Here is a 24373-nt window from a genome sequence, read left to right on the forward strand (position 1 = left end):
GGAACAGCGATCTCTCTCCTCCTCCAGTCAGTACACTCCCCCACAGTTAGAAACACCTCCCAGGGAACACATTTCACCCCTTGATCACCACTAGCGTAAACCTCTTCATTAATAAAATTAGGTCATATACATATTTGACCGCAGTTGATACTCAGTCCAGAGGCTTAAACGGATGCTTGTGTATGCGGATAGCCAATGCGCTTCGCAAGACTATCTGCTTCTTCGGGGAGGCTCAAACATGCATCTATAACAAAGTTGCAAAAATGAATAACATTAGTATCAACATCAATTACATTTCTTTACAATATTAACAATAATTATACAATTAATATAGGTGCTTACCAAAACTCTTTGGTACTGACAAGAAAACAAACACAACAGAGAGTAATAGACAAGTAACATAACATAGGCAAGTCACCAGCTTGGTCTGGGAGCACTGATCTCTGTCTGTTGTAGTAAGCCCATCCCCCCACATTTAGAATGATTCCCTAGGACACACTTAACCCCTTGATCTCCCCCTAGTGTTTAACCCCTTCCCTGCCAGTGTAATTTATACAGTAATCAGTGGCTATTTGTAGCTCTGACCACTGTATGAATGACAATGGTCCCAAAATCATGTCAAAAATATCCGATTTGTCCGCCATAATGTCGCAGTCACGATACAAATCATAATTTTTTTGCTAGAAAATTACTCAGAACCCCGAAACATTAAATATATATGTTTTAACAGACACTCTAGGGAATAAAATGGTGGTCATTGCAATTTTTTTATGTCACGTGGAATTTATGCAGCAATTTTTCAAACGTGTTTTTTTTTCAGTTTCTTTTTGGAACTGTTTCATGAATTAAAAAAACACTAACGTTCGCATTATTTATTTGTATGCTATGAAAGATGATGTTATGCCGAGTAAATAGATACTTAACATGTCATGCTTTAAAATTGCCCACACTTGTGGAATGGCACCAAACTTCAGTACTTAAAAACTCCATAGGCAACGCTTACATTTTTTTTACAGGTTACATGTTTAGAGTTACAGAAGAGGTCTAGTGCTAGAATTATTGCTCTTGCCCTAAGGATTGCGGCGTATGTAACCTGTGTGTATCTGGCTCTGATACTAACCAGTGTCTCACCAGCCACTGACCTCACCGCACGTCCTTGACCCAAATCTTAAAAATACATTTGGACAGGGCTGTACGAATGCCGTAGCTGTGATGCTTTACTTCACAGCTGCAACTTTTTTTTATTCTTATTTTTTTAGCTGCAGCATCTTTAGCTCAGCCTGCAGAGTTTGATAGGCAGCACCGCCTGTGAAACTCGCCTATTCATTTCAATGGGGCCACTCTGCAACTGCAAGCCAAATTCGCTCACAGTAGCAGCATAGTCCAAAAGATACCACTACAAGTTACTCCCCCCAACCACTGATTGATATCCCTCCATGACCACCTCACACCCCCCTGCGGACAGACCTTTCTCCCCAGCCTGTCCCCACACACCCTCTCACATGCTGAACTGTGGATGGGGTAATCACTATCGCAGTGTTATTGTGTTCTGCTAGTGGGGAGCCTTCCCTACCCACACAATACAATGATCAGTGTTGCTAACCATAGCTGGCAGCACTGATTGTTTTGGGAAAAACCTGACAGGCTGGTTTGACTCAAGTCGATTAATAGATTGACTTGTGTACAACCAGCTACAGCTACAACCAGCTAGCCCATACATAGATCGACTATGGCTGGTCTCTGCTTAATTGGCTTCATTTCAATCCATGTGTGGCCTGCTTAACCACTACGCAGTCCCTAAACATCCTTCAGCAAACCTTTATGGTTTTCTTTCCCAAAATTTGGAATTTGTATAGTTGAGTAGCAGAATTAAGGCCTTCCAGAAGTTTAAAGAGGGTTTATGACTAAGTCCTTATAGGCTTAGGTTTGTTCACTGTAGCTATTTAAAAAAATGAAGAAATTTTAAGAGCAACAACTGGAGTGCGGATCATTTTTTCAACGGTACTCCGGGTTGCTTCCATTTTAGAATCAGTTTTCTTTGCGTAGAACAGCAAAAGGCCTATAAGGGTCTTAATTGTTCAGCGGTGAGACAGGGTACCCACCAGGCCCAGCAAGCAGACCGACAGTCTTTGGAATGGGAATCATAGTAAGGGAGGTTATAAAAGGTAAGACCTCTTCCCAGATCGATTGTATCCGGGAACTGGACCACAACATGAGGTTAAAGTCTGCATCTCCACTGCCACACTTGCAACAGCATGAAGAAGCACCTGGATACATTTTGCTACATTTTTGTGGCGTCAGATAGACCCGGTGCTGCTAGAAATCTTTGAAGACCTCTTTCTTGAGGATTAGAGTAAAATACACATTTATTTACATAACTATATTCCAGTTTTGATAATGAGCTGTCAAATACCATTACTGTTTATGTGACAGTTCCTGAATTTGGGTCATCACATGTCCTTTCCATCCCTCTATAGTCCTGTGCCTCGTATCCGATGGAGAAAAGTAGATACATCACAGAATCCTCAGTGGTTTTCATCAGATCCAGTTTTACATATTCAAAGTGTCAGTTTTGATGATGATGGGACCTATGAATGTGAAGCTGAAAACTTTAAGGGGCGGGATACCCACCAAGGACGTGTGATAGTACAAGGTGAGATGTAATTTTGCTTGGATCATTCATATATGCATTATTTTTGTTAGAAATGGATTCTTCCCTAAAAACTCTCAGCAAAAAATCTATAAAACATCTAGCTTTCATCTACTATTTTTACTTGTTTCAATAACTGCAATTACTTTTTTATGAAGTATTGAGATTTACAAGATGCTCAAAACATGACTATTATAAAATATGATTTAGTGGCAGTAATAAGAACTAAAAATGTTTATAAACATTCGAAAAAAAATGATTAGAACAAAGGAGTGTTATCTTTCTAAAGAAAGCCTTAGACATCTCAGCCGGTTTAGCAGGGACCACCCTAGATTCAAAGCATACATGGGCAGGCCGATTGTAGGAAGTTTGATTTATCGATCAACTTGGGTACAACCAACACATTGGATTTTTCTACATACAGTTGCTATTGTTTTCTGCTGGATGGGAACAATGCCCCTTGCACAATTCCCATCCAAGCACCCCTGGTGGTGGAGACAGGGACTTCTAGGGCAGCAAAAGGATTTAGGTTCCCGGAAGTTAGTTCAGCAAAATTGAACTTGGAGATGCTGGAGTCTGATGAGCAGAAGTAAGAAGTCAGGTCATAATCTGAGATCGGTAACAGCCAGGCAAAGAGGTACAGAATAACGATCAGGGTCTAGGTCAGGCACATGGTCAAAAACGTGCTGGCAGTAAAGTACTAAGTCGGAAGCCAGAATCTTAGTCAAAAGTCCAGGCCAAAGTGGAGACGCAGCAGACATGAGCAGGCAAGGAGAATCCAGAGAAGAGTCAGACGGAGCCAGGTAAGTAACAGAACCAAGCAGGCTTTCAGGAACACAAGCCGCAGGGGTAAAACTGAAGACCATCCAGTGATATTAGGCAGGCCTCAGGCTTAAATAGGCTGCCAGACACCAGGATCTGTGGGCGTGCTCGTGCCTCCACATGCAAGTCCAGTTGCACATGTATGTTCATAAGTATGTGCATGTCTCTGCACAAGCCCATGAAAAAAAGCACAGCTGGCTTAAGTTCCTTATACATGGTATATTTGCGTTCTTTTTCTGGGCTAGTTACCTGGTAGGCCACATCACCGTGAGACTGTGCTAACAGGAGGTCCCAGTCTTCCTGATTGTATAGTACAGGACATACATTAGTAAGTGCCATAGTTAGTAAGGTTGAATAAAGACACCAGTCCATCCATTTCAACCTGAGTGAGTGTCTACAATTGTCCCCATCCCTGTACATTGCACACTCACATCGGTCCCTATCCTCAAGGAGCCCACAATCCAAGGTCCCCATTCATATACTAGGGCCAATTTTTGGACAGAAGCCAATTAACCTACCTGCATGTCTTTAGAGTGTGGGAGGAAGCCGGAGTACCCGGAGGAAACCCACGCAGGCACAGGGAAAACATGCAAACTCCAGGCAGGTAGATTCGAACCAGCGACCCTATTTACTGCTAGGCGAGAGTGCTAACCACTACACCACTGTGCCACCCATGACATAGGCTTTTTCAAATCACTATGACTGGGTTATATGTAGCTAGTATAGAAATAAGAAAAAATGCCACGCTATCTTAGCAAAACCCTATCGGCAGCAGCTCAAATATGTGAGATATGCACAAAACAGAAACATGTAAAAATGGCGAAAAGGCTGCGCAAATTAACCAAAACAAATTACAAAGTGCAAGGATCAGGAGCAAAAAAAAAATTCCTGATTGATGTGTGCTCCGCATATCCCCCAAATTGAGGGATCCTTGTATACCCCTGCTGCTGACTACAGAGAGGTGATGCTGCTGGTTTGGTGTCTGGATGTTAATCCATTATACAGGCTTATCTAAGCTTGCCCTCCGGTAAGCGCGCTATTCATGTGGTGGTGGATCACATCAGAGGGGGGTGTTTTTGGTTATCAAGGACTTTCATTCACTCCTCACTTGTATTTATGGATTTTCCTCTCATTGGACTATTTAATCCTTACTGAGTTTTGGTCATACATTGTTATATTCACTTTTATGTTATATCACATGGTTGATTCATTGTTTTTTTTTTTTTGGTTAATTTGCGCAGCCTTTTCTCCGTTTTTACATACTTATATGTAGCTACCTTCAGGTGTTTTGACAATGACAAAAAAATGAGAGCTGCAGTGACATTCCCTTATATAACCACTCCTACTCCCACCTAGCCTCTCTTCTCTCTACTGAGAAAAGCCCACCTTTGTTTATTGAGGTTTCTCTCTCTCTTTCACTAGATAGTTTCTTTCCAAGATGATTACTGTCACTTGGATGTCTATAGCCACTGTGGCTTTTCATGCAGCTTCTTGATCAGGGACTCCTTGGCAGAGCCTTGGGGGACCATACCTGAACACCACTCAGTGGAAAATGCAGGGCCAGCCTATGTTGATTTGCACTGTGGGAAAATCCTGCGCATGCACCATCTCATCCCTGGGAGATTACTGCCCAACATCTCCTGGTTCTGCTATCTGAGGGCACAAAGACAGCGGTTTACACTCACATATCCTGGGTTACAGTGCCCTACAGATGCATGTATTGAGGTATTCCCCTCCTGCTCCTCTCATTCAGAGGCCCTGAGTTACAACTTGGGCACATTTTGTTCACAGGCATGGTGGAACAGATATAATGAGTTAGATGGACTCAGTAGCTCAGGATCAGGCTTGGGCTCCCTTGGGAGTTGTAGTACACCTGTGCAGGGTCTAGTACCCTTTACTATGATGGTTGCCACTATTTTGACTCCCTTCCTTTCCTTTGCTTTTCCAAGGCTGAGGACTGCTCTCCAAGTTTTAGGCTGGGAGAGAATGTTGTCATTAATGAATAGAGGACAGAAATTAGGTTGTATGCGAACACACTGCTAAATATATTTCCAAGGGCAAATAACTTTAAAAGGCTAAAAGTAAAACCTATATAGCTCACGTCCAAAGTTAAAATAATAATAAAAGAATATATATAAATAATAAGAAATTACCATTTAACTAATATGAAAATTAAAATACACTATCTTAATTTAAAAGTTACTAAGAGTATAACAGAATATATAAAAAGGAAATCAAGACTACAAAAATTCGAAGTGGCAGTTTGCAAAAGATAGTAGGACAAACCCCCAACACTTCTCCAAATATAATAATACTAATAAAGTTAGGTCTGAGCATGTGAGCCCTTTACAAGATAATTGAGTGACTGGAAAGTAGAGTGGGAAAATGTATTGAATAACCTTTTTAGCTCTGTGTATATTAAAGAGAATGGGGGAGCTCAAGTCCGTAATGGGGATAGTATTTACATGGCCCAAATGATCCACAATGGCTCAAAACGAATATGATCCAGAAACCCCTTGTACACACGGTCAGATTCCGACGGAATGTGTCCTATCGGACCGTTTTGTTGGATATTCCGACTGTGTGTGGTGTCCATCGGACTGTTTCCGTCAGAATATCCGACGGACCAACTTTTCCAACTTGCCGGTAAAATTTTCAGACAAAATGCTCCGAACGGACATACTCCAATCGTGTGTAGCCTACTCTGACGGACAAAGTGCCAAGCATGCTCAGATCAAATTCCTAGACCAAAGCTATTGGCTACTAGCCTGAACGTAGTCCCGTCGTAACGAAATAACGTCATCACAACAACTTTGTCCGACCGTGTGTATGCAACAGTTTCGGACAAAATCCAACGGATTTGGTTGTCAGAATGTCTGACCGTGTGTACAAGGGCTAACACTTAGACAAAATAAAGGTGAACGCACCTGGGCCAGATGGCCTACACCCACGGGTCCTCAAAGAGAGCTCTGCTATTTGTAAGCTATTGTTTCTAATTTTTAGAGATTCTTTAATGACTGGCATAGTAGCACTGGATTGGCATAAGACCAATGTGGTACCTATATTTAAAACATATCAGAGTCTTTACTTAGTAACTACAGAACAGTTAGTTTAACTTCTATAGTTGGGAAGATACTTGAAGTGGTTGTTAAGCCACTATAATCTGTTCATGCCATCCCCTCTGTTATATAACAATATGTGGGCCAGTGTCTGATCTGTATAAAAAAAATGCAGATTATACCTTATATCAGAGCATCTCCCGGCACTCACGTGACTCCTTGGCTCTCTCCTCTCCCCGCTAACATCAGGCAGCGAGGAGGGGAGGTGAGAAAAGAGAGACCCGAGGAGTCACATGAACGCCAGGAGACACTCTGATATAAGTTATAATCTGTATTTTTTTATAGATCAGACACCGGGACACATATTGTTATATAACAGAGGGGTGGCATGGATAGATTATAGTTTTTAAAGCAGCAGGAGGGGAGGGGTGGGTAGTGTCTCGAGCTGACATGCAGGGCAGGAGAGGAAGAGGAGGACAGAGAAGGACAGAGCAGGGTTTAGGAAGACGGAAGCGCATAAACTGACTACGTGTCAGGGCTCAGTAACCGCGATAAACCGTGGTCAGAACCAGGAACGGCCAACAAGGTTTTTTGGGGTGATACAGGGGCCAAATTACACAGCACAGGCACTTGCTGTATAACATGCTTTAAGGCAGCAGTATCTATTCAATTTTTTTAGGTTAACAAACACTTTAAGAGGATAATTAATAGACCACATAGAGAAGTTTTTGCTAGAAAATAATATTAAAACGAATAATCTGCATGGATTCTCAAGAGGCCGAAGTTGTCAAACAAACCTGATTTCTTTATATGAGGAGATAAGTAAATACAAAGGACTAGTTGTGGATATACAGTAGTATGCTTTTTTTGGAAAAGTGTTTTACATAGTTCCTCACTAGGGATGAGCCGAACACCCCCCGGTTCGGTTCGCATCAGAATTTTCGAACGGACCGCAAATGTGTACGAACGTTAGAACCCCATTGAAGTCTATGGGACTCGAACATTCAAAATAAAAAGTGCTAATTTTAATGGTTAATATGCAAGATACTGTCCTAAAAAGAGTTTGGGGACCTGGCTCCTGCCCCAGGGGACATGGGTCAATGCCTAAAATGTTTTTAAAAATGGCCGTTTTGGCGGGAGCACTGATTTTAATGACGATTAAAGTGAAAAAAAAAGGTGAAATATTCTTTAAATATCGTGCCTGGGGGGTGTCTATAGTATGCCTGTGAAGTGCCACGTGTTTCCCGTGTTTAGAACAGTCCCTGCACAAAATTACATTTAACGGAAATAACCTCATTTAAAACTGCTTGTGGTTTTAATGTTATATCTGGTTCCGGCAATATGGATGAAAATCATTGAGAAAAATGACAAGGGTAGCCCCCCCTGCCCATTACCAGCCCCTTTGGGTTTTGTACGGATATTAAGGGGAACCCTGTATTAAAAAAAGGAAATACGTGTGGCCCCCAGGCCCTATATACTCAGAACAGCAGTATACAGGCGGTGCAAACAAGGCAGGGACTGTGTAGGTTTGTTGTGTTAAGTAGAATCTGTTTGTAATTTTCAACTGGTACATTTTTAAAGTGTAGCTCCAGTCAAAAAATCTATTTTTAAGCTTTTTGGAAAACATAGGGAAGGGTTATCACCCCTGTATAATTTATTTTGCCGTCCGTCTTTTTTCATCTCACTTGCTGTTGTCTCCTTCCGTTTGCAAGTAGGAGACGTTTGTAAGTTGGATGTTTGAAAGTAGGGGCCTGCCCTATATGCTCTGCAGAAATGGCAGAACAAGGTGTTGGTGTTGCCACAACATTGTAAGCCCTCAAAGTGACTCTTGGTGGGTGCTGGAGCGCCCTGCTGTGAACGATTATATCAAGAATTGTAATTACATGCCATTGTTGAACAGTGGTAGAAAAATTTACATTTGGTGGTTGTTGTGCTGGTGCCACAACACTATAAGTCCTCACAGTTACTCTGGGTGGGCACAGGAACGGGCCCTCCTGTGAACTATTATATCAAGAATTGTAATTACAGAAAAATTGGGCCTTAGGCACTGGTGCTGGTGCCACGACACTGCAACCTTTCCCATATACTCTAGTTGTAGTGCAGGAATGAGCCCTGCTGCAAAGCATTGCATCAAAAAATTTAATTAAACACCCTCTGTCATCACCCAGAACCAAAAATGTTCTTCCAATATATCAGCGGAGGAGGAAGAGGATAGACAATCAACATAACAGGACAGTCACTCAGCATCAGCATAGGCAGTCTTGAAGGGATGTGATATTTCAAAAACAATTATTCCGTTACATCAGCTTCAGGTGCTTGGTAGCTGTGGGTGATCCAAGACTGATTCATCTTGATGAAGGTCAGCCGATCAACTGAGTCGGTGCACAGGCGCACCCTGTGATCAGTAACAAAGCCACCAGCAGCACTGAAGGTGCGTTCCGAAAGAACGCTGGATGCAGGACAGGCCAGTAGCTCAATTGCATACTGTGCAAGCTCTGGCCAGTGATCCATCCTCAAGACCCAGTAAGCCAGAGGATTTTCGGTGGGAAAGGTGTCCAAGTCTGACCTTGCCCCTAGGTATTCCTGCACCATGTAAATCAGACGCTGGCGATGGTTGCTGGAACCGATCATACCTTGGGGCTGCGGACTAAAAAATTGTCTGAACACATCAGTCAGACGGCCACCTTCTCCACCGCTCCTTCTGACCGATGCCTCAGCAACACGTTGTCCAGGACCAGGAGTTTGTAACCTCTCAGTCTCTGGGAACGCGTTGCACAGACCTTTCTGCAAGGCCTCCCGGAGATGTCTCATCCTCTGCTCCCTCTGCGATGGCAAGATAAGGTCGGCAACCTTGCCCTTGTACCGTGGATCAAGGAGAGGGGCCAGCCAGTAATGGTCCCTCTCCTTGATCCGAAGAATACGAGGATCCTTCCGCAGGCTTTGCAGGATCAGAGAGGCCATGCAGCATAGGTTAGCTGAGGCATTCGGTCCGGAGTCCTCTGGGTCATAAGGACAACATGATCCGCAGCTACCTCCTCCCAGTCACGTACAAGTCCACGGGTTTCTTGGGACTGTAAATCATCCCTACAAGACTGCTGCTGCTGATGCTGAGTGCCAGCCTCCACCTCCATGCTGACACAATCCTCCTCCTCATCCTCATCCTCATCCTCCTCATCCTCTTCCTGTGTGATGGGTGGCACAGCAGGAACACTGTCTGGATAAAGGGGGCCTTGAGAGGCAAGGAAGTCCTCCTCTTCCTGCCTCTGTTCTGCCTCAAGTGCCCTGTCCATTATTCCACGCAGTGTATGCTCCAAGAGATGGACAAGAGGTACAGTGTCACTGATGCATGCACTGTCACTGCTCACCATCCTTGTGACCTCCTCAAACGGTGACAGGACAGTGCATGCATCCAAGATCATGCCCCACTGGCGTGGTGAGAAAAAACCAAGCTCCCCTGACCCTGTCCTGGTGCCGTAGTCGCACAGGTACTCATTGATGGCCCTCTGCTGTGTGTGCAGCTGCTGCAGCATGGCCAACGTTAAGTTCCACCTGGTGGGCATGTCACATATAAGGCGGTTCTTGGGCAGGTTCAACTCCTTTTGGAGCTCAGCCAGCCGAACACAGGCATTAAATGATTGGCGGAAATGCACACAGACTTTCCTGGCCTGCTTCAGGACATCCTGTAAGCCCGGGTACCTGCCCAAGAACCGCTGCACCACCAGGTTAAGGACGTGAGCCACACAGGGCACAAGGGTCAGTTGTCCCTGTCGGAGGGCGGAGAGGAGGTTGGTGCCATTGTCGCAAACCACCATTCCTGGCTTAAGCTGGCATGGCATCAACCACCTCTCGGCCTACCCTTGCAGAGCTGACAAAACATCTGCCCCAGTGTGGCTCCTGTCCCCCAAACAAACCAGCGCAAGCACGGCATGGCATCGTTTTGCCTGCGTACTTGCGTAGCCCCTGGAACACCTACGGAGCACCGCTGGTTCTGAGGACAGAGCACTGGAAGAGGCCATGGAGGAAGAAGAAGAGGAGGGGGTGGAGGAGAGAGGTGTGTCACGACCAATAGTAGCATTTTGGAGGCATGGTGGCGGAACAACCTCCAACACTACTGCACCTTGTCCTGCATCCTTCCCAGCTGCCAGAAGAGTGACCCAATGGGCCGTGAAAGACAAGTAACGTCCCTGTCCATGCCTGCTGGACCATGAGTCAGAGGTAATATGCACCTTACCGCTGACCGCCCTGTCCAGCGAGGCAAGGACATTGCCTTCCACATGCCGGTAGAGAGCCGGAATCGCTTCCGTGAGAAAAAGTGGCGTTTGGGGACCTGCCACTGAGGAACCGCACATTCTACAAACTCACAGAGGGGGCCGAGTCTACCAACTGAAAAGGCAGCAGTTGAAGTACTAGCAATTTAGCCAAGCTAGCAATCAACCGCTGGGCATGTGGATGGCTGGGAGTGAACTTCTTTCGATGGTCCAGCAGCTGGGGCAGGTACATTTGCCTGCTATAATCGGACGTGGGTGTACTGCTAGCAGGATGCCCGGAAGCACTTGGCTGTGACGCACCTAATTCTATACCTTCATTCCTCTCAGAGCAGGTTTCAGAGAGGACTGAAGGTCTAGTGGGGTTGGAGATCCCAGCTGATGAGGAGCAAGGAGAGGTCTGCTTTGTTCTTTGGTGTGGGTCTTTGAGGTACGCTTGCCAAAGAGCTGTATGGCAGGTCAACATATGTCTGGTCAAGCATGTGGTGTCCAAGCGGCTGATGTTTTGGCCACGCGAGATACGCTTGAGACATATGTTGCAAATAGCAACGGTGCGATCTGATGCACTCGTCTCAAAAAAGGCCCACACCAAAGAACTTTTAGAATAACGAGCAGAGGCAGCGCCCTGCACAGGCAGAGCTCTGCGGTGTGATTGAGTTGGTGTGCTGCCCCTAAGCTGGCCCCCGGAGGGCATCCTGCCTCGTTGGACATGTGCCTCCTCCTCCTCTCTCCTACCAGGCACCCACGTGGAGTCAGTGCCCTCATCTTCCCCTCCCTCCTTATCGCTGGAGCAAACCTGGCAGTATGCTGCAGCTTGTGGAACATGACTGCCAGATTGCTGTCCTTCTTGAGCATCCCCTCTCTCTGCGCTCACACTACTGCCTTCCTCTAGCTGAGTATCATCATCAGAGCCTACAAAACACTGGGCATCCTCCTGGAGCATGTACCCAACACTGTGCTCAAAGAGTTTAGGAGACTCCTCAGGAGGACGTGGTGGGTCTAGGGAAGGAGTCACTGATGATGACATTGAGAGGAGGGAAGACGATGCTTTGGCAGCTGCTTTGTTAGTACCCTGAGCCTGGGTGAGAGAGGATGAGGAGGATGAAGAGGGCTTGGTCATCCACTCTACCAAGTCTTCGGCATGTTGCAGCTCAACATGTCCAGCTGCCGAAAAGAAGAACAAATGTGTCCCATGGCCACGTGCTGATGATGATGATGATGCACCGCGTCCACGACCAGCACTGTTGTCTCTAGACACAGAGCCTGCTTGCCCTCTTTTATGGGCTTGCGCCTGTCTGCCTCTCCTTGTTGGCCTTCCAGACATGGTAATGGCCTGAAGGGAGATGGGAAAACCAGCAATTGGGTAGTGTATATTGTGCTGGAGGCACACACAACACCCACTAACTCCTGCAGATGGCTCAATTAGAGAAGAGCTATGTAGGTGGATGTACTGCAGTCAGGGCACGCAGACAGCACGCACAATCTCCTACAACTGACTGCAAGCTCTATTAAAAAAGAGCAATATAGTTAGCTATATAGGTGGATATGACGGTGTATACTGCGGTCAGGGCACGCAGACAGCACGCACAATCTCCTACAACTGACTGCAAGCTCTATTAAAAAAGAGAAATATAGTGGCCAATCGTGGCTCTCCTCGCTGCTGGTGCTATGATTGGCCAAGCATGCGGGGTCACAGTGCATGCTTGGCCAATAATGAGCCAGAAATGCACTGCGATGGCGCAGTGCATTGTGGGCCGTGAGCCCCACACGAATTTGACGGCCCATAACGTTCGGTATTCGCCAAGCGGACGAACGGCCGATGTTCGAGTCGAACGTATGTTCGACTCGAACACGAAGCTCATCCATATTCCTCACACACGGATAATGTGTAAGTTAAAGTCTACAGGCTTAGAAAATTCAGTTTTTAAATACATAGGAAACAGGTAAAAAGACTGTATTCAGAGAATAGTGACCAATGATTCGTACTCTGAATGGGGTGATGTTGTTTGTGGTGAAACCCAAGGTTTACTGTTGGGACCCTTACTTTTTAAAATCGCATAGTTTGGAATTAAAGGTATAATTTCCATGTTTGCAGATGCTATGTAGCTATGTAGTGGAATTACATCCTTGACGTGTTATCTCTAATTTACAAGCCAGCCTCAATGCACTATTTAATTGGTCAACTATCTGGCAAATTAGGTTTAATGTTGATTAATGTAAAATTAGGCACTTGGTGGATAAAAACATGCATGCATCATACATTCTAGGAGAACAGCTGTGGGAGTCTATGGTCAAGAAAGATCTGGGTGTTCTGGTAGAGCATAAGTTCAATAATAGCATGCAATGCCAAGCTGCAGCTTTTAAAGCTAGCTTGGCTTGGATTAAAAGAGGTATAAACTCCAGAGAGACATTATTTTGCCCCTGTAGAAATCATTAGTAAATACTCATCTGGAACACGCTGTTTAACCACTTGCTTACTGGGCACTTAAACCCCCCTCCTGCCCAGACCAATTTTCAGCTTTCAGCGCTGATGCACTTTGAATGACAATTGCGCGGTCAAAGAAAACCGTACCCAAACGAAATTTTTATCATTTTTTTCCCACAAATAGAGCTTTCTTTTGGTGGTATTTAATTACAGCTGGGAGTTTTATTTTTTGCTAAACAAACAAAAAAAGATGCAAAAAAAAAATGTTTAATAGTTTGTTATAAAATTTTGCAAACAGGTCATTTTTCTCCTTCATTGAAGTGCGCTGATGAGGAGGCACTGGTGGGCACTGATAAGCTGCACTGATAGGCTGCACTGGTGGGCATTGATAGGCATAGTTAAGGCCGCACTAATAGGCACAGATAAGGTGGCACCGATAGGCACAGGTAAGGCAGTACTGATGGGCACACATAAGGCGGCACTGATGGGAAAAGATGGGCACGGATGGGTGGCACTAAGGGGCACCGATAGGTACCACTGAGAGATGGGACTGATGGGCACTGATAGATGGCTCTGATAGGTGTCACTGCTGGGCACTGATGGGCGGCACTGATGGGCACTGGTAGATGATACTGATGGGCACGGATATGTGGCACTGGGGTGCAGCACCGTTGTTGAGGCAGATTGTGGGCACTGATGGGTGGCACTATGGGCACTGATGGGGGGCACTGATGGGGGCACTTTTTTTTTTCTGAGGTGGCACTGGCAAGGGGCAGGTGGGCACTGGTAAGCTGGCCGTGATCGGGACTGATGTCCCGATCACGGCCGCCGGTGATCGGCTCTTTTTTTTTCTCCTCGCGCTGTCGGAGCGAGGAGGAAAAATAGCCGATTACCGGCTCCGTTGTATCACATGATCAGCTGTCATTGGCTGACAGCTGATCAGGTGGTAAGGGGTCGGGATCGACCCCTTGCTCTGATCCGTGATCAAGCGAGTCTCATAGACTCGCTGATCACAGAGCGCACCGCGCGCGCCCCTCAGGGGGCGCGCAGGCCGCTCGTGCACGGGACGACGTCAATAGACGCAGTCCCGGCAAAGGAGGTCTGCGCTGTAGCCGTCATTTGGCTATAGCGCGGATCCCTAGTGGTTAATTTTGGGCACCAGTTCATGAAAGGGATATTAGAGAACTGGGGAAACTGATTAGCTAAACTGAATTTATTCTCTTTTCAGAAGAGCCAATTAAGGGGAATTATGATGATCATGTAAATACATAAGTGGTCCTTGTAGTGAATTTGGTGTTGAGTTATTCACTTTCAGGTCATTACAGAGGACAAGGGGGCATTCTTTAAGTCTGGAGAAAAAAGATTTAACCCCCCCCCCCCCCTTAGGAAGTATCCCTTCCCATCCCACCTTCCCTGGCTCTCCCATTTTACTATTGAGCCCAGGACTTTCAGTTTTGCTAGCTGACTTTCGGGTTTAAATTTGTTGTTTACAAGCTGTGACCCCATATTTCTCCATAAAGATGATATTATGGCTCATGCTACCACAAGGTATGTTATTCATTCCTTGTGATAGCAATTAAAGTTGAAAAATTAAAAAGTGTAAAAAAATATATAATTTTAAATCATCAGTCCTGCAAGCATATGTAAACAGTGATTCATCATGCATGTGAGGTATCTTGTACAAGTTTGTACACTCACTATTTTACATTGTAGCAAAGTATAATTTCTTCAGTGTTGTCACATAAAAAGATATAATAAAATATTTACAAAACGTGAGGGCTGTACTAACTTTTGTGAGATACTGTAAATTTCTCCAGCTGCCATTACTGATTTTATAATCCCAAGTAGGGATGAGCTTCGTGTTCGAGTCGAACGCATGTTCGACTCGAACATCGGTCGTTCGTGCGTTCGCCGAATTCCGAACGTTTGGGCCGTTCGCGGCAAAATTTGTGTGGCCCACAATGCACTGCGATGGCGCAATGCATTGCTGTCTCACGATTGGCCAAGCATGCACTGTGACCCCACATGCTTGGCCAATCGCAGCGCCAGTAGCGAGGAAAGCAATGGTTGGCCACAGGCATCCTGCCTGTGGCCAATCATAGCTCAGACTGTGTAGTGCACGCCCCACACTATATAAAGCCGCCTTTCAGGCGGCCTCGTGTAGTGTTTGTTAGCATCTGAAGCAGTGGGTGTTCTGTGTACCTTCAACACAGTTACACACCAATCGTTTTTGGCTGATTTACTATTTTGCTCTTGTGTAGTGGTTACTGTCTGTGCCCTGACCGCAGTATACACCACTATATTCACCTCACCTATATAGCTAGTGATCTAGCTTTAATAATAGAGCTTGCAGTCAGTAGTGTTAGTGCGTGCTGTCTGCGTGCTCTGTACCCAGTACATACCACTATATACACCTACATAGCTGTTCTCTATTTGAGCCCGATTGTCATTTGCTGGAGTTATTGGAAGTTGTGTGTGCCTCCAGCATAACTCTGCTGTTTTCTGGTTATTATCTGCGTGCCCTGACCGCAGTATACACCGTGATATTCACCTCACCTATATAGCTAGTGGTCCATCTTTAACAATAGAGCTTGCAGTCAGTAGTGTCACTCAGGAGATAGTGCGTGCTGTGTGCCTGCTCTGTACCCAGTACATACCGCTATTATCCACCTACATAGCTGTTCTCTATTTGGGCCCGATTGACATCTGCTGGAGTTATTGGAAGTTGTGTGTGCTTCCAGCACAGCACAGTATACATCTGTATATACCCCTTTAACTCTGCTGTTCTATAAAAAAGGCATCTGCAGGAGTTAGTGGGTGTTGTGTGCCTCCAGCACAATATAAACTACCCAACTACTGTTTTACCCAACTCCCTTCAGGTCATTACCATGTCTGGAAGGCCAGCAAGGAGAGGCAGACAGGCGCGAGCCGATAAAAGAGGGCAAGCAGGCTCTGTGTCTAGAGACAACAGTGCTGGTCGTGGACGCGGTGCATTGTCATCAGCACGTGGCCATGGGACATGCTTGTCCTTCTTTTCTGCAGCTGGACATGTTGAACCGCAACATGCCAACGACTTGGTAGAGTGGATGACCAAGCCCTCTTCATCCTCCTCATCCTCTCTCACCCAGTCTCAGGGTAGTAGAAAAGCAGCTGCCAACACATCGTCGTCCCTCCTCTCAATGTCATCATCGGTGACTCCTTCCCTAGACCCACCACATCCTCCTGAGGAGTCTCCTGAAATCTTTGAGCACAGTGTTGGGTACATGCTCCAGGAGGATGCCCAGTGTTTGGTGGGCTCTGATCATGACACTCAGCTAGAGGAAGGCAGTAGCGTGAGCACAGAGAGAGGGGATGCTCAAGAAGGACAGCAATCTGGCAGTCATGTTCCACAAGCTGCAGCATACTGCCAGGTTTGCTACAGCGATGAAGAGGGAGGGGATGATGAGGGCACTGACTCCACGTGGGTGCCTGGAAGGAGGGAGGAGGAGGAGGAGGAGGCACATGTCCAACGAGGCAGGATGCCCTCCGGGGGCCAGCTTAGGGGCAGCACACCGACTGAATCACACCGCAGAGCTCCGCCTGCGCAGAGCGCTTCCTCTGCGCAGAGCGCTTCCTCTGCGCGTTATTCTAAAAGTTCTTTGGTGTGGGCCTTTTTTGAGACGAGTGCATCAGATCGCACCGCTGCTATTTGCAACATATGTCTCAAGCGTATCTCACGTGGCCAAAACATCAGCCGCTTGGGCACCACATGCTTGACCAGACATATGTTGACCTGCCATGCAGCTCGTTGGCAAGCATACCTCAAAGACCCACACCAAAGAACAAAGCGGACCTCTCCTTGCTCCTCATCAGCTGGCATCTCCAACCCCACTAGACCTTCAGTCCTCTCTGAAACCTGCTCTGAGAGGAATGAAGGTGTAGAATTAGGTGTGTCACAGCCAAGTGCTTCCGGGAACTCTGCTAGTGGTACATCCACGTCTGATTATAGCAGACAAATGTCCCTGCCCCAGCTGCTGGACCGGCGGAAGAAATTTACTCCCAGCCATCCACATGCCCAGCGGTTGAATGCTAGCTTGGCTAAATTGCTAGCACTTCAACTGCTGCCTTTTCAGTTGGTAGACTCGGCCCCCTTCCGTGAGTTTGTACAATGTGCGGTTCCTCAGTGGCAGGTCCCCAAACGCCACTTTTTCTCACGGAAGGCAATTCCGGCTCTATACCGGCATGTGGAAGGCAATGTCCTTGCCTCGCTGGACAGGGCGGTCAGTGGTAAGGTGCATATTACTGCTGACTCATGGTCCAGCAGGCATGGACAGGGACGTTACCTGTCTTTCACGGCCCATTGGGTCACTCTTCTGGCTGCTGGGAAGGATGCAGGACAAGGTGCAGTAGTATTGGAGGTTGTTCCGCCACCACGCCTCCAAAATGCTACTATTGGTTGTGACACACCTCTCTCCTCCACCCCCTCCTCTTCTTCTTCCTCCATGGCCTCTTCCAGTGCTCTGTCCTCAGAACCAGCGGTGCTCCGTAGGCGTTGCAGGGGCTACGCAAGTATGCAGGCAAAACGATGCCATGCCGTGCTTGCGCTGGTTTGTTTGGGGGACAGGAGCCACACTGGGGCGGATGTTTTGTCAGCTCTGCAGGGGCAGGCCGAGAGGTGGTTGACGCCACGCCAGCTTAAGCCAGGAATGGTGGTTTGCGACAATGGCACCAACCTCCTCTCCGCCCTCCGACAGGGACAACTGACCCATGTGCCCTGTGTAGCTCACGTCCTTAACCTGGTGGTGCAGCGGTTCTTGGGCAGGTACCCCGGCTTACAGGATGTCCTGAAACAGGCCAGGAGAGTCTGTGTGCATTTCCGCCGATCATTTAATGCCTGTGCTCGGCTGGCTGAGCTCCAAAAGGAGTTGAACCTGCCCAAGAACCGCCTTATATGTGACATGCCCACCAGATGGAACTCAACATTGGCCATGCTGCAGCGGCTGCACACGCAGCAGAGGGCCATCAATGAGTACCTGTGCGACTACGGCACCAGGACAGGGTCAGGAGAGCTTGGTTTTTTCTCACCACGCCAGTGGGGCATGATCAGGGATGCATGCACTGTCCTGTCACCGTTTGAGGAGGCCACAAGGATGGTGAGCAGTGACAGTGCATGCATCAGTGACACTATACCTCTTGTCCACCTCTTGGAGCATACGCTGCGTGGAATAATGGACAGGGCACTTGAGGCAGAACAGAGGCAGGAAGAGGAGGACTTCCTTGCCTCTCAAGGCCCCCTTTATCCAGACAGTGTTCCTGCTGTGCCACCCATCACACAGGAAGAGGGTGAGGAGGAGGAAGAGGAGGAGGAGGATGATTGTGTCAGCATGGAGGTGCAGGCTGGCACTCAGCATCAGCAGCAGCAGTCTTATAGGGATGATTTACAGTCCCAAGAAACACGTGGACTTGTACGTGGCTGGGAGGAGGTAGCTGCGGATCATGTTGTCCTTAGTGACCCAGAGGACTCCGGACCGAATGCCTCAGCTAACCTACGCTGCATGGCCTCCCTGATCCTGCAAAACCTGCGGAAGGATCCTCGTATTCTTCGGATCAAGGAGAGGGACCATTACTGGCTGGCCACTCTCCTTGATCCACGGTACAAGGGTAAGGTTGCCGACCTTATCTTGCCATCGCAGAGGGAGCAGAGGATGAGACATCTCCGGGAGGCCTTGCAGAAAGCTCTGTGCAACGCGTTCCCAGAGACTGGGAGGTCACAAACTCCTGGTCCTGGACAACGTGTTGCTGAGGCATCAGTCAGAAGGAGCGGTGGAGAAGGTGGCCGTCTGACTGATGTTTTCAGACAATTTTTTAGTCCGCAGCCCCAGGGTGTGATTGGTTCAAGCACCCATCGCCAGCGTCTAATTTACATGGTGCAGGAATACCTAGGGGCAAGGTCAGACTTGGACACCTTTCCCACTGAAAATCCTCTGGCTTACTGGGTCTTGAGGATGGATCACTGGCCAGAGCTTGCACAGTATGCAATTGAGCTACTGGCCTGTCCTGCATCCAGCGTTCTTTCGGAACGCACCTTCAGTGCTGCTGGTGGCTTCGTTACCGATCACAGGGTGCGCCTGTCCACCGAATCAGTTGATCGACTGACCTTCATCAAGATGAATCAGTCTTGGATCACCCACAGCTACCAAGCACCTGAAGCTGATGTAACCGAATAATTTTTTTTTAAATACCACATCCCTTCAAGACTGCCTATGCTGATGCTGAGTGACTGTCCTGTTATGTTGATTGTCTATCCTCTTCCTCCTCCGCTGATATGTTGGAAGAACATTTTTGGTTCTGGGTGATGCCAGCAGCCCAATTTTTCTGCCCCTGTTTAACAGGGGCGTTTAAGTACAATTTTTGATGCAATGCTTTGCAGCAGGGCTAATTCCTGCAAAAAAACTAGAGTGTATGGCAGAGGTTGCAGTGTGATGGCACCAGTGCCTAAGGCCCAATTTTTCTGCCCCTGTTTAACAGGGGCGTTTAAGTACAATTTTTGATGCAATGCTTTGCAGCAGGGCTAATTCCTGCAAAAAAACTAGAGTGTATGGCAGAGGTTGCAGTGTGATGGCACCAGTGCCTAAGGCCCAATTTTTCTGCCCCTGTTTAACAGGGACATGTAATTACAATTCTTGATATAATATTTCACAGGAGGGCCCCTTCCTGTGCCCACCCAGAGTAACGGTGAGGACTTATAGTGTTGTGGCACCAGCACCACAACCACCAAAGGTCAATTTTTCCACCTCTGTTCAACAATGGCATGTAATTACAATTCTTGATATAATCGTTCACAGCAGGGCGCTCCAGCGCCCACCAAGAGTCACTTTGAGGGCTTACAATGTTGTGGCAAAACCAACACCTTGTTCCGCCATTTCTGCAGAGCATATAGGGCAGGCCCCTACTTTCAAACATCCAATTTACAAACATCTCCTACTTGCAAACGGAAGGAGACAACAGCAAGTGAGATGAAAAAAGATGGACGACAAAACAAATTATACAGGGGTGATAACCCTTCCCTATGTTTTCCAAAAAGCTTAAAAATAGTTTTTTTGACTGGAGCTACACTTTAAAAATGTACCAGTTGAAAATTACAAACAGATTCAACTTAACACAACAAACCTACACAGTCCCTGTCTTGTTTGCACCGCCTGTATACTGCTGTTCTGAGTATATAGGGCCTGGGGGCCACACGCATTTCCTTTTTTTAATATGGGTACGGGGTTCCCCTTAATATGCGTACAAGACCTAAAGGGGCTGGTAATGGGCAGGGAGGGCTACCCATGCAATTTTTCTGAATGATTTTCAACCATATTGCAGGAACCAGATATAACATTAAAACCGCAAGCAGTTTTAAATGGTGTTATTTCCGCTTAATGTCATTTTGTGCAGGGACTGTTCTAAACACGGGAAACACGTGGCACTTCACAGGCATACTACAGACACCCACCAGGCACCATATTTAAAGGAATATTTCACTTTTTTTTTTTTCACTTTAATCGTCATTAAAATCAGTGCTCCCACCAAAACGGTAGTTTTTAAAACTTTTTTTTGCAGTGACCCATGTCCCCTGAGGCAGGAGGCAGGTCGCCAAACCCTTTTTAGGACACTATCTTGCATATTAGCCGTTAAAATTAGCACTTTCCAATTCGAACGTTCGAGTCCCATAGACTTCAATGGGGTTCTAACGTTCGTACCGAACGCGGGGGTCGTTCGCAAGTTCTGGTGCGAACCGAACCGGGGGGTGTTCGGCTCATCCCTAATCCCAAGTTTCTCTAAAATTCTTGCTTCATGTATATCTGCCTTTTGTCCTAATCCAAGATTTTTAGCACCACTATCTCTTTACAGCTCAACCAGAATGGCTTCAGATTATTTCTGATACCGAGGCAAAAATTGGGTCTGATCTCCTCTGGAATTGTGCAGCTTCTGGAAAGCCGCGCCCCACAATTCGCTGGCTGCGTAATGGTAAACCCCTGGTCTCACAGGTGAGAACGTTTATTTACATACATTCGCAACTGTTATTATTTACGTACATTCACAACAGTATATTTATTTCCTTCTGTTGTACAACTATTTTTTTTTTTGTTTTAGAGTAGGGAAGGCTTAAAGTGGTTCTATACATTAAGGTACAAAACTTGGGTGCAGCTCCCCCCTCAGCCCCCGCCCTACTTATATTTACTCCCACAGCAGTGGGAGCCAGTGGCTACTGCTGCTGTCAATCAAAGCCAGTGAGCCAATGAGTAGAGAGCAGGGGGTGGGCCTGCTTGAGTGCCCCTAAAGCAAGAGGGTTGCTATTAGGGGTACTCGGCAAGGGGAAGGAACCTGGACCATTGGTGGGGGGACCCAACAAAAAGAGGATCGGGGTTGCTCTGTGCAAAACCTTTGCACAGTGCAGGTAAGTATAACATGCTTATTTTTTGTATTTTTTTTTTTTCAAACTGCAAACCTTTAGAATCACTTAAAACTATAACAAAAGGCAAACATTTTTTGAGGGGTTTTGTATAGGGTGGGGAGGGGTTAAAACGCCTATTGATTTCTGTGCCCACTTTGTCCCATATACCATTATCATTAAAAGTTAAATTAAAAGAAAATCCCATGTTTTGGGTTTTCCCCAGAAATGAGGACACTAGTTCTGGTGACCTGGGGGGCCCCAAGGGACTCCCTTGATTTGCAGGCATTTACTTTTACTTCCTGTTTTGGATAAAGGGCAGGAAGTGAAGGTAAATCTCCCCAGTTTGAAACAGAAGGCAAAAAACTGACAGGGGTTATAACCCTTCCTTGTTAGATCCAAAATGATAAAAATACTGTTGCCTACTTTGCCTTCTTTTTCTACTTGAAAACCCCTGCCAGTTTATTTTTTGCAGTCTACATATCATTTGGGAAATTTCTCTCCATTTTCTGCTCCAGGGACACAACAGGAAGTTAGAGGAAATCTCCAAAAGTGAGTGGAATTCAACTTTTAAACAGTTGTCCCCAAAACAGTTGTCTGCTTTGGAAGATTTCCCCTTACATTTTGTTCTGTAGGTAGCTCTAAACCTTGGATTTCCCTTTCCCACTTCCCCAATTAATTTTTTGGTGGCAATGGTCACTAGTAAAAATAGAGGGAATAATCTAAATAGTGGCCCTAACCCTTCCACACTCTATTAAAAAAAAAATGGTTTGAGATATACTTTATTAGCCTTATTTGAAGCATAGTACACAATGTAAGTGTTCTTGGCATATTCAGTTTTGAGTAATGTTGAACATGTTGCGTAATGTTATTTTCCTGGTGCCTATCCATGGCAACATACTTGTGCTAGAGCTCCGCCTCAACTTCTCCCTCAGGACCAGTGACTAGGATAAATTAAAGGCATAGCCCTCCCCCAACAGTCTCCTTTTTTTCCTCATAGCTCTGAAACTGGTGTAACAATACGTCCATACCTCTTCCTTTGGCAGCGTCCGCCAGGTTCATCCAGACCCACAAACACTGGATCTTCGAATATGGAGGTTGAAAGGAAGAGGTTTGAGTTGTTAGGCTGCTCCCAAGAAGTCATATCCACCCTGCTTAAGGCCATAAAGCCAACAACAAACGCAATATATGCAAGGATTTGGGACAAGTTCTTACCTTATGCCACAGGATGGGGGTTTGATCCAGTCTCTCCTTCCACTGCCAATATTTTGGGCTTCGTTCAGACTGGTCTGAACGAAGCCCATCTGGGGCTTAGCCAGAGCTCCCTTTAGGTACAAGTGTTGGAGATTTCCGCAGCAACTAACACAAAGTACGCAGAAGTTCCTCTAGTGGTCACATTCCTCAGAGGGGTATTGAAGATGCGTCCTCCAACCAGGCATTTTTTTCTGAAATGGGATCTTCCTCTAATACTAGAAGTCTTATCCACTCATCCATTCGCACCTGTAGAAAATATCTCAATTTGGGATCTAAGCCTAAAAACAACTTTTCTTCTGGCTATCACATACGGCAGGAGAATTTTGAAACTCCTCCCTGGGTGTGGTAGAGGAACATATTTCCTTTTTGCCAGACAGGGTAGAGCTTCACCCTCTCTGAAAATTCACCACAATGGCACATCTATTGGAACCCTGGGCGTTACCAGTTTTCTCTGACTCAGAATCAAACTCCTGCCATGAGCTAGATATATCCAGAGTTCTCAGGGCCTACTTGGAAGCTACCACAAGATTCAGGAACTCGGAAAGTTTATTTATCATCCCATGGGGCAGAAATAGAAGAAGGGAAGCTTTCACCAGAACCTTGGCATCCTGGGTTATCAAGTTAATCCATCTCAAGTGAATGTTCATTCAACGAGAGTGGTTTTGACATCTTGGAAAGCGAGGACGAATGTTTCTTTAGAAACAGTATGCAGGGCTGCCACTTGGTCTTCTCGGCGCACGTTTCTTAAACACTATTGTATTGACTCCGGGGCGCTTACAACAGTAGAGTTTGAGAGAAGAGCGGTCCATGCTGCTATGTCTGTCTGATTACATTTTTTTCATTAAAGCATTAAACCCATCTGTGTGAGCTGGTTATTTATCACAGGTATTTTGCCATGGAGGCACCAGGAAAACAGAAAATTGTATCATACTTACTGTAATTTTCCTTTCCTGCTGCCTATCCATGGCAGCATATGCTCCCACCCTTGGTATTCTATATTACGGAGAATGTAGGGGGGTGGGCTATGCTTTTAATTTGTTATTCACTAGTCCTGAGGGAGGAGTCAAGGTGGAGCTCTATCAAAGGTATGCTACCATGGATAGGCATCAGGAAAGCAACATTACGGTAAGTATGATACAATTTTCAGTTTTATCAATTTAGCTTTTGGATCTTTGATTAGTTAATGAGTGAATGGTATTGCTACATCTGCAATTAACATTTGCCCATCTGTGCACAGCTTAAATAACACATGACCTACCATATTATAGTTTTAAACTTGCTAGCAAAAGTTTGCCCATTTATGAACACTTGTGAACTGTAAAAATGTGGAATAAGCAGATTCTGTCCGACTAGTATTTATAATTTCTAACGGGGAATATCCAAATACCTCTTGGCAGATCAGGAAGGAACTTTTTTTTTTTTGCCTTCCCCTGGATCAACTGTGGGTATAGGATTGTGTATATAGAGGTTTTCTCTGTGGGT

At 46.1% G+C, this 24373-nt stretch overlaps 1 protein-coding gene across 4 annotated transcripts in view; it reads left to right on the forward strand.

Annotated features, from left to right (window-relative positions):
* CNTN2 (contactin 2) overlaps positions 1 to 24373 on the forward strand; it is a 393010-nt gene that overhangs the window by 209458 nt on the left and 159179 nt on the right. For all 4 annotated transcript variants that reach the window (XM_077481283.1, XM_077481285.1, XM_077481286.1 and 1 more), the window contains 2 exons: positions 2478 to 2653; positions 21097 to 21233. In XM_077481283.1, coding sequence (XP_077337409.1) covers positions 2478 to 2653; positions 21097 to 21233 — 313 coding nt within the window. The remainder of the gene's footprint in view (positions 1 to 2477; positions 2654 to 21096; positions 21234 to 24373) is intronic.

Source organism: Lithobates pipiens, unplaced genomic scaffold (genome assembly GCF_037356315.1).
Source record: "Lithobates pipiens isolate NorthernLeopardFrog02 unplaced genomic scaffold, aLitPip1_a1.2 Scaffold_16, whole genome shotgun sequence".
Lineage (NCBI taxonomy): Eukaryota > Metazoa > Chordata > Amphibia > Anura > Ranidae > Lithobates > Lithobates pipiens.